The 11,663-nt window shown below is 38.8% G+C and overlaps 1 protein-coding gene across 1 annotated transcript; it reads right to left on the bottom strand.

Moving 5' to 3' along the window:
* Window positions 1–2,672: 2,672 nt before the first annotated feature.
* LOC116335567 (5-hydroxytryptamine receptor 3C-like) lies at window positions 2,673–10,929 on the bottom strand. The gene is made up of 9 exons (XM_039598462.1): window positions 10,875–10,929; window positions 6,076–6,239; window positions 5,869–5,913; window positions 5,640–5,749; window positions 4,524–4,728; window positions 3,835–4,026; window positions 3,031–3,241; window positions 2,719–2,877; window positions 2,673–2,677 (listed from the first exon to the last, which is right to left on the bottom strand). Exons 1-9 carry the CDS (start codon window positions 10,927–10,929, stop codon window positions 2,673–2,675), a joined length of 1,146 nt encoding a protein of 381 aa, XP_039454396.1.
* Between the last annotated feature and the right edge of the window lie 734 nt (window positions 10,930–11,663).

Below are 11,663 nucleotides of genomic sequence, written 5' to 3'. Positions count from 1 at the left end.
CGGCCCCTGTCCTAAAACCACTGCACTGTATTTATCAGTTGGCCTGTTTCAAAATTACAAGTAAATTATATTTTATGTTAAAGAAAAAAAATACAGTCCTTGTCATGCATTCACGTTTTCTAGTTGTTTATACAAGACATCCATCCTGGATCATATCAATATTCTAGTGATGGGATTTCCGGCTCTTTTTAGAGAACCGGCTCTTTCGGCTCAGCTCACTAAAAAGAGTGTTGTTTTGTTGCTTTAATTAATTAATTATTAACAATGATATAAAATTATGCACAAAAGGAATTACTAATGTAAAAAAAAAGTGGTTTTATTTATATATGTTTATATATAAATATATACGGTTGCCCCTAGAGACAAAGCACGTACAAACTCCAAAACACATTTCTAGCGTTAACTGAACTTCCAAAACAGAGCTACCTCGATCACTTAAATTACACAATTGAAAGCATATGTGTATGGTTTGTGTATTTATACACAAGCACTCATATATATTCAAATAATTTAAAAAAGTTCATTTACCTGTTACTACTACACACCAAATCCGGTCGTTGGTACTTGCTGGCTTGTGTAGCCACTAGGTAACAAAAGCTCAACACTGCGCCTAGCATCCTGGAGCACATCTGTCGTGTTTTGTATGTGTTTTGGAGTTTTGTACGTGCTTCTGAGTTTGTATGTGCTTCGGGGTTTGTACGTGCTATGGAGTTTTTACGTGTTTTGGAGTTTTTACGTGTTTTGGAGTTTGTACGTGCTTCAGGGTTTGTACGTGTTTTAAAGTTTGCACGTGCTTTGTCTCTAGGGGCCACCGTAAATATACTTTTATTTATTCACGCCACATAAAATGTAATAAATAAATCATATAATACAAAAACCAACTATTCACATTTCAACTTTTAACTATTTAAATTTTCAGGATTTTCCTTTTAAACAAATTTAAAGTGAAACAACACAAAACACTGCAAACCACAACACAATTAAATATAAATTAAAATATGAAAACAAAAAGAAGATGCACATTCTCTGTCATATGGGCCTGCATGAATAAACTTTCTGAATCCTTTATCATCCGCAACTGAAAATAGTTGTGGATGATTACTATACCTTTCTAATGTGACGTCGTTGTCCCTGGCTCTCTTTCTCTGTCTCTCCCTCCCGCTCTGTTCCTGTGCTACTGCAACTACTGTAACTACCGACCAGTGTTGCCAACTCCTCAGTAAGGAAAATCGCCAATGGCTGTCCTAAAAGTCGCTAAATGACGTCATCGCCTAATTTGCATAATTGGTCATGCTAATGTAATTGTAACCTACATCGTTGGAGAGAGAAATAACATCATGAAAGAGACATAAAGTGAGGAAAAAACGTCCTAAATGCATTTAGCGTTTGTTTAGAACTACAAATTAAATTTCTTTTAGCAATTGTTGTTTCTTGTAATGTCACAATTCCAACCCTGCTCCTTCACCAGGGCTTGGACCGGCAAAAGTAACCCGAAATAGGCACTCTGGTGGAGTTACTTTGTGTGTGTGTGTGTTTATAAGTAGTTTTAAACCTTGTGATCCACAAAACAGCATAAGAGTAAAAGAAGAACTGACTGCGTTACAGTCAGTGAGGGAGCAGCAGCTTCGCTCATGCCCGATTCATTTGCAGTTTGGACGCATAGGTGTGAACATCTCCTGCCCTGATAGCAGCTGGGAGAGGACTATCCTCTGCCCGTGAGCGCTTTGGAACGGGCGAGGTGCCCGCGGCAGCACCGCTGCTTGTTGAGAGTAAGAGCGATACGCGTTTTCACGTCAAAAAGTTGTCATAAATAAGGCTCCAATAACACCAGAAGAAGTCGCTAGTCGCTTTTTGGAAAAAAAGTCACTAAGGGGGTCTGAAAACTCGCTAAATATAGCGACAAAGCCGCTAAGTTGGCAACACTGCTACTGACCCTCCCCCCTCTGCCCAGCGCAAAGCACAAGACTCGCGTGCGGAGTGAAGCGGAAAAAAAAGTGTGAGAGAGAGAGAGAGGGTGAGAGAAAAAAAACCCCACAGCTCGCGATAAGGAGCCGGCTCGCGTCGTTCACATCAAAGATCCGGCTCTAAGAGCCATTTCGTTCGCGACCGATCCATCACTACAATATTCATTTAGGTTTGAGTGATCCAAATGCACCACATTGTGACAATAACCATAGCATAGCAGCTGATGATCAGTAGATAGATACGAAAGAGCAGGAAGTCAAGGACATATCCTACATGGCACCACTGGTCCAACAACTGGCTTTCCTTCTGCAGAGAGACGAGGTGGGCACGAAGTTCAGCAAGGTACTGACAGATCTGTTGCAGTTCAGGCAGAGCAGATGTACCTGACAGAAAAGTGGAGATTACAAAGTCAAATAAGGAGCACTCCATAATATATTTAACACCACAGATATCATCTTTTAATTTAATACAGAATAGAACATTTGCCCATGTAACCTTTTTGTATCTGAGTGAACCAAATGATGCCTGCCAGTATGTTTTCTCAAATACTTTTAAGGTCACAAGATTTTTCAGCACCAATTGGCCAATGGCAGTAATGACAGAGCATTATGTAGGTTTGGCTACCGTTACTAACTGGGTGCTGGTCAGGCGCCCGGCTGGCTGGTTGAATGATCCAAGGACCAGAACTGCCATTGGCATTTCCAGGTTTATCCTTCTGTGGTGTAGAAGGCAGCTGGATATCTTCTGGCCAGCGGTAGCAGATGAGGTTTGCTATATGTTTGAGCACAACAATCCTAACCCACTTTGGAACCTCCCGATATTTTAAGGAGTTATGGTGGAGGACGTTGGTAATGATGACTGTTTCCAGTAGACTGATAACCATGAGGGCAAGACACACTGAGAAATAGATACCTAGATTGAAAAATCAAAGGACACACATTAAACTTTTAAGATGTTGGCTGAGTTGTTTATCAGCACTTTTAACAGGCAGCTAAATTTGGGACCTATAAGCCTTCCAACCATTTTCTTCTACTTATCTATAAGGTGGTTTATAACAGTATGCACCTATGATGGGAGTGCCATTTGCTGTACTTGGCAGCAGGTCGTTCATGATGAGCAGGAAGACTGTGTAGCCCAGGATTAGGGTCATTTTGAAGGAGGCACGGTCGACGCTATGGGGAGGCAGGTAGAAGGACAGGATGTCAATGAGCATGAGGAAAGAGCTTGGGATCAGAAGGTTGACCACGTAGAGGACTGGGCGCCGCTTAACGACCACCTAGTGAACAAGAAAGCACATGCAGTTTAGATGCATCTTCACAGGTGTGACTTCTGTATTCAGAAAAGTGAGTTTTTAATTTTGCATTCACTGTCTGTTGGTTCTTTTTTGGTTTCTATAAACTGATAGATACTGAATTGGTAAATGCTAAATTCTAAAATACCGTTCACCGACTCCTGTTTGGGGATGAGAATGTACAAAACCATCTGCCTGTTGCAGTTCAAAAAGTTTGTATAGGAGAAGTAAGAAAGGAAAGAGTTAGCTAAAAATCATTTTAAAGGTCTACAGTGATGCAGTGGCTTGCAGATAATCTGTGGTCAAGCAGTAAAGCTTTTTGGATGATTTTAAAAACAACTTCTGACCTTAATAATAAGAGACTCAGCTACATGTCACACTCTGTGTTGAGCTAAACTATACCTGCTGGCTTACATTGTATATTTGCCATATAGACGCTAGTGGTAAATAGCATTAATAAGTAAGCATCAGTCCCATTGTTGCTGTGCTGTGGAGTCTCTGATGCCCAAATTAGTTTCAGTCTGTTATATTTGTTTTATTTAAAAGTAGGAAATTCAGTGAAAGTGTGGTTCTCTGACCCAGAAGGTGATGATGTCCCATTCGTCGATTCCAAATTTAAGTATGGAGGTCTCTCCTAGTATGTCCACCAGCTCCCACTCTCCACTGGCTTCCAGGTATCGTTTTGAGTTTAGAGACATCTCCTTAAAAGGCAGAGCTGGACTGACCCTCACATCCCGTACTATGTAAGACAACCACAGCAACACAATACACTGTTAGGTATACATACAAAAGTAATTTTGTAATTTGCACACAATGTATGATAGTTGTGTGATTGAAATGAAGATATTTGGCTTTCATTTAAGCGGTTTAATTAAGATATTCAATTAACCCTTTAGGAAATACAGACATTTTCAAACATAGTCCTTCAAATTAATTGGAGTCAGTCTCATAGCAGTCACCTAATCTCAACCCAAACAAACATGTTTTTTATTTATTTATTACAACCCAAAAAGACCCACAAACAAACAGCAACTGAAGGTCGCTTCAGTAAAACCCTAGCAGGGAGGAAAGGGAAGAAACAGTATTTGGTTAGATGGCTTCTGCACTTCAGGCAGTCAGAGAATTTGTATCCCAGTATTAAAAACAATTATTATATTTAAAATTATGTTACTTTGTTCCATTATTATTATTTAGCCACTGAAGATGTGAACTATGTGTAAAATTGGCTGTAATTCCTAAAACGGCTGATGCAATTGTTTTGTTAAACCCTGTGAATTAAAGCTGAAAGCAGCCCATTCTTACTGGTGTGCATGTAAGAGCCAAATGTAAATGTGCAGTTCTGCACATCAAAAGGAAAACTGAAGATCTCCAGATTGCAGGATGAGACGAGCCGCAGCATCCTGTCCCAGCGGATGTGACCCGTGTGGTTAACGTAGACGTAAGGACATGCCTGGGAGACGTCGTCATCCACACTGGCAGGGGGAGGTGGGGAAATTAGGAAATAGTATAATATTGAACAAAAACAATGACAGAAAAGAGAGATCGTATTTGTATTAGTCCCACTGTGGATACATATGTATGAGACACAATAGACATATGTTTTGAGGCAGTGTAAAGTAAAAATAGAAATAAATACAAGTACAGGCATTTTTTATAACTTCATAATTTTATAAGTGCCTCTGTAAGTAATTACAGTAATCAAGTACACAAAATACTAGGACCATAAGAGGTCTGTATCCATCCTTATTACACCTGTGGTTTCTCCACTGTGACAAGCTAAAATGTCTGCATGAAAAGGTCGATAATGTAGCTGCAGATGACATCTTAGCATATCGACATAGTTTGTATTTTGTAACTGGACTTCAGGATCTTTGGCTGATTCCAAGCCTGTTCACAAAAATATCTTTTTCAGATCTGTATCAGCATCTCGTGCTTATCACTCTGTACTTATGGCAGTGGTCCCCAACCTTTTTTGCGCCACGGACCGGTTCATGCCCGACAATATTTTCACGGACCGGCCTTTAAGGTGTCGCGGATAAATACAACAAAATAATACTAGTACTAGTACCGAAAACAAGAAGATTTATTCATAACACACGTGAAAAGACCCAGGAAAACCAAGTTAACGATAAAAACGATAACAAAATAACGCTGAAAACCGATAAAAACCCTGAAAACCATACACTTCACACCTGAGCCTCAACTCTCGCGGCCCGGTACCAAACGACTCACGGACCGCTACCGGTCCGAGGCCCGGGGGTTGGGGACCGCTGACTTATGGCAACTATGCATGTGTGGTTTCGTGCTTACAGGTTCATTTTGCTGAACTGATTAAATGCATAAATGTTATTATTTTAAAAAATGTTTTATTTGAAGTGCTTACAACTCATAAACAATGATGTCCGGAGACCAGAGCTCCTTTACAGGTAGAGAAATCTTCGTGACACCATCACACTCCTTGGGGTCCCAGACCAGGAACTCATTGTGCCAGTACTGCCACAGAAGTAATGCATTGATTTTAAACCTCCAGTGTAACATTTAAATATGTGAGTAGCTTTTTACAGTGTCCATGGTTATTCTTACTATAAGTTTGACATTTATTGAGTACTTACCAGTCTGAGCCACAAGAAAGTAGTGAGTATCTGAGTTTTCTCATTCTGAAATACAGTTAATATGAGTAAACCTGTTGTTGACTGGTACCAATCAATTAGAGTTAAATCAGCATTAAATAAGAATAGGTATGATAATAATATGTGGTTTTAGAGAAATTCCTTAAGAAGTCTTGATGCATTTCTTAAAGTGGTAATAAGGAAACTCACCACACCGAGGACAGCATACAAGGTGAAGGAGATGTTGGCTATGGTGGGATTGCTGAGGTTCACGGCTGGCCTAAAGGCTTGGAGGTCAAAGACAGCCTGCAAGGACTCGTGTGTTGGGCCACTGTGGCCATTTTTACAAGACAGTATACTGTAACATACAGACACTGACCACAGAGAAAATGTATTTCATAAAAACAACAAAACACAAAAAGAACAAAAAAGAAACTTTGCTTTTGAGTTTTTGCCTTTATGGATTTTTACCTATGGTGTCAGTTTAGATGGGGTGACCAAGAGGGTCACCTCAAGGCACTTTATATTGTAAGATAAAACCCCTAAAATAATGACCCCATTGGACCAAGCACAAGAAATTGAAATCTATTAATTACCATATTTTTCTGACCATAAGGCACACGGATTATAAGGTGCACTGTCGATGAACGGGTCTGTTTTCATAGATAAGGCGCACCTGTAGCTGAGATACAATATACTGAGTGTGAACATTCTCAAAACTGTATTGTATATAGTTTTTTTTATTGTGTAAATTTAATTTTTGTAAAACTAAGGTTCCACATGTCACTGTTGAAGTGGGGCATTAATCAGTGTGACGCCACTTGTAAACATGCTGCATGTGTGGGGGTTCCCAGCCAGAGCTGCATGGACTCCACACTGGTGAGGCACACTTTCTGTAGCTCCTCTCCCTGTATTAAATTATACGCTTAAATTTGGTGTATTTTTCTTTAATAAGTATTAGTTCTTTTGGCTAAAAGCTCCCAAAGTGTTTTTGATTACTTTGAACAAGGAAAATAGTCATTGGAACTGCCTTTTATCTGTTACACCATCCGTTTATGTGTTCCTTACTTGTGCTAAACAGGGATGAGCAGAGGCCTGCTGTTCCTGTGTGACACTGATTTTGTGTGTGGCACTTTGTCTTTTAGGTATGTGTAAATGTATACAGTAGCGGTTTTAGATACGGGCGACACGGGCGGTTGCCCGGGGCGGCATCGTGGTGGGGGCGGCATCACGGGCATCGGCAAAAAAAAAAAAAAAAAATTGCTCGTACTCATGCTGCCCCGACATCAGCCAGCGCATATTGGGAATGTCATAGGCACCGATCGGTTTTCTATCGCCCATTTGCTGGGAGTAAGGGTGCCCTCCGTTTGCGAGGTGCACCTGCTGCTTCGCACAGCGAGGAGAGGGCGGGCGGCGGGGATTCTCTGGCTGGCTGGAGCAGCATCTAATAATCAACTCACAAAATAAAACAAAATAAAAACAAACCAACAAACACGAAAACACCAGACATTATGATACAGACTTATAATTTGCACCGGTGTTTTTTCGAAATTCAATACGCGAAAAGTGAGCGCGAGAGCCCTCGGTGCGCCTGCTTGCTGCTGAAGTCAAAGTAAACTTTATTGTCATCTCCGCTATATACAGTCCAGTATATACAGAGACGAGACGACGGGGCTCCAGTTACAGCAGTGCAAGTAAACAAATAATAACTATAAGAAGAGTAAGAAAATAAATATACACTTTAGGACTCGGGGTAAAGGGATCAATGACAATTTAAAATTTATAATTTACAGTTTGATGATTTAAAGTCTCACACACAACGCGTCGAAAGGGGAGGGGGGCCGGCTGCTTTCAAATAGAGCACATTTCATTCATAATAATGTAAATCCAAGCCCATTATGTATTCATGATTTGAATCCTGGGTTGTGTGAAATCCCAGAAATACACCTTAGACAAAGTGAATCTGTGAACTAAGGTGTAGGTCTATTAGGTTATGTTGTGGTGATCCTCGGGTTGGAGGATGGAGTGCAAAATGGAAGATGGACAAGAAAAGTTCAAAGCCATCAGGTGCTTAGTTTAGAAAAAAGAGAAAAGAAGAGGAGGAGAAACGAGCAAAAGATACACATAAGCAGATGTGTGATTGGATAATGGCAGGTCATCCTGAAACAATCAGAATCATACTTTATTAATCCCTAAGGAAATAATGTGGATTACAGTTGCTGCAATAAGAAATGGTAAAAATAGTAACAGTAACAGACTAAATTCCAAACAAGACATTATGTTACAGACTTTAATATTAATTAATCATTGTCAATTGTTGATTTGTCCTGTTCTCATTGTATGATGAATTATGATGGCTGTTTGGTAGCCGTTTGCATACAATCCATACTCTCTCTCTCTTCATATGTGTGTGTGTGTGTGTGTGTGTGTTTCTCTGGCGAAATTCAGTATGGTTCCGACAACAGTTTTATGTTAATGTATAATCCTTAATATGTTTTATGTGGGGGGGGGGCAGAGGGAGTGTTCGCCCGGGGCGCCAAACAGGCTAGGACCGCCACTGAATGTATAGGTCTTGTTTTATATGTATAATGAGTTCATGATCTGAGGCTGCACACTGAATAGTATTTTCAGCCATGTTGGGAAAAGTTACAGTTGTTTGAATATGTATTGTGTAATTGATCCATCTTAGTGGGGATTTAAATATTACAAGTTATTATTAGTGGCTTATTTTTGACTACACCTTGCTTCATATTTGTCTCTGTTTTACCCCACTATTACATTTGATTTTAAAGTGGCTGTTGAGAGAAACCACACCATTGTTTTGATAGGTTGTATTTTCTTTTATATATTGTATCTTCTTTTATATATTGTGAGCAGAGCTGCATGGACTCCACACTGGGATGAGCAGAGGCCTGCTGTTGCTGTGTGACACTGATTTTGCTGCTGCACTTTGTCTTTTAGAGCTGCATGGACTCCACACTGAAATAAATCCAGTTTCCAGCCAGTCTGTGTCTGTCGTCACAACGCAGTCAACCGTTTGAAATCTGCTACACACCGAATTATAAGGCGCATTAAGCAAAACAAGCATTAGCATTCATCCTCCAGCTTCACTGTTTATGCTATGCTAATATAGCTGTGTTGCTAGCGATCACGGAGCAAATCATTATATACCAGCAAGCCCAACTTCAGTAACCCTACAAACATCACTGCTGTTTAGTTTTCTGTCTTCATTTATGTTGGAAGTGATAGCAGTGATAGTGATAGTGCTGTACGTTTGAATTGTTTCAGAAATCTCTCAGTGAGAACATGCTATATCATGTTTAAGTGGAAACTAGCGAGCTAACTTCCTGCTAACTTCTAACTCTGTTAAATTTAATAAATCCTGTTTTCATGGATGCCTGGATGTTAAACTTAGTTGTTACATCTGGTAAAGCAGCAACGCTGATCATTTTATTAAAGATGAAAGAATTTAGACAGTTTTTACCTCTCATTGATGCCACAGTGTTGATTTGACTTTGGGACCTAAAGTGGACGGATTTTTGGACCCAGATTACTCTGCGAGGCTCCTGACTACGGTAGCCATAATGGTCCAACAATCCATCACGTGGTGCAGCTTCGTAGCTTACTAAAGTCGTACTAAAACATTTTTGACAGTTTTTTGAGCGCATAAAATCGGTTCGAGGTCAGTAGGCACAACCAGAATTCATACATAAAGCGCACCCGATTATAAGGCGCACTGTCGATTTTTGAGAAAATTAAAGGATTTTAAGTGCGCCTTATAGTGTGAAAAACAGTAGATATGATTCAGAAAGGTCATCAAGAATTGGACTAAACAAATGTCAGTAGTAGTGCAAGTAGCTGTACATGGTGATGACTAATTTTTTCTCTGATGGTTTAAATGTATTTTGTGAAAATATTCATTAAGTCATTAGTGGTTTCGATTAAAGAAAAACTTGATTCAGCAGTGCTCTGACTGTTTGTCAGCTTGGCTACAGTGTTGAAAAGAAACCCTATGGTTCTATTCTCTTTTTTCAGTGATGAATAATAAGTGCCCTAGCTTCACCGAGGAGTTTTAAATTTTTTTTTAAAGCTCAACAAACTTTTTTTTCCTCAAACTAAATAAGCGTCTTCTAAATTAGTGAAATTACTTTTGCTGTCCAGTTTACAGCTCATCTGCTTTCAGGTGTGTGTTTATTAGTTACACTAAGCACTTCTGATTGTAGACTTTATGATGGATTTTGATAATAATATGTATGTACAAAATGTTACTTAGTTCTATCATTTTCAATCAGCCACATTTGTTTTGATTCTTAACTGAATATTTTAAAATGTATGTACTTACACTTTAGGTTTTTAATTTCCTGTATGATAATTCTCCACAATTAAACAATAAGAACAAAAGTCTAATGTCCTGTATTCATTATAAAGGTATAGTTTGAAATACTCTCATTTTTAATCCAAACACATTAAGTTTTTGTTCAAAGTATCGGCATTGGATCAGTTTTGCTGCCTGAATTTTACTGTATTATCGGATTAGAATGGAAATCAGTGGTATTGCACATAAGATAAGGGGGAGGGATTATTGAACTTATAGCACTTTCAGAAAGAGATCTGCTGTAATCAAATGTTATTCATTAAAAGCCATCACACAATAACAACAGCTGCCAACTAGAAGATGAAATAACAAAAAACATTTACAGCAGTAAAAAAACGAACATCCTTGCAGTACTTAGAAGATGTCATTTACTACTTGATTCAGCTGAAAGAATCTAGTATACCACAGTGACATAAACTAAATGTACAAAAGGGAAAAGAGACAAATATATTTGCACAGTAAGACTGATTTTAACCTGAACCTGACAGATAAAACCTTTACATTAGTAATATTTAAAATAATAACAGTCATGCTTATCATTATTATTAAAAACATTTGTTGTAGATGAAAACCTGCTTTGGTTTAGAAAATAAAGTATGAACACTTAAGTAGGAAATAGAGGTGTTATCATTACCTGACATTAAGAGTAATCCTGTGATGAAGTTGATTCTCTGCTGAGACAGGATCATGCTGAAAGCTTTTGATAGACTAAACTTTCTCCACCACCACCTTTTAATAATGTGCAGTGAAAAGCTCCTCCTGGTAATACACACACACACATACTTGTTTTTGTCTCTTAAAGAAATATTGTAATTATGAACCTCTGGAGAATTAGCGCCTCCTTAACCACAGCCACTACCTGCCTTACCCCAAATAAAACAGCAATCTTAAGACTAATAAAGACCCTATTGTTTAAATCATCAATCTTTTATACACATTTTATAAATAGAGTCTCACAAATAACAGATTTCACTAAAAAAAGAACAACAAAAATAACAATCAAACCAGTATATGTGCTAGAACTCTGTAGTGCATAGCTGTTAAACTTTCAGGACCCTTTAATACGTTTTATTATGCAAACAGTCACAATGGCAGATTATTTTAGTCTGTTTGAGGTCACTGAGGCCTCTTGAATAGATTAAAAAGCAAACACACAAACCAAAAATCACCAACAAAAATAGCAAAAAATAGAAAATTATGGTCTATGCAATGTGTCACAAACACATACAGGGTAGCACATAACTTGTTTTTCACACCTACAGTAACCGTTCACCCATTTTATTTTTCAGCACCTCCACCTGTGGGAGTAGCAGTCTTTTCCGATACCCTTCGGTGTGTACCCTGCTAATGAGCCACACAATTATTTTTGGATTTATGCTGTTTTGAAAACCTATGACAGGCTCTGACCCTGATACATAGCTTA

Source organism: Oreochromis aureus, linkage group 15 (genome assembly GCF_013358895.1).
Source record: "Oreochromis aureus strain Israel breed Guangdong linkage group 15, ZZ_aureus, whole genome shotgun sequence".
Lineage (NCBI taxonomy): Eukaryota > Metazoa > Chordata > Actinopteri > Cichliformes > Cichlidae > Oreochromis > Oreochromis aureus.
The sequence above is the reverse complement of the archived record's forward strand: the minus strand, read 5'-3'. Positions and strand labels throughout refer to the sequence as shown.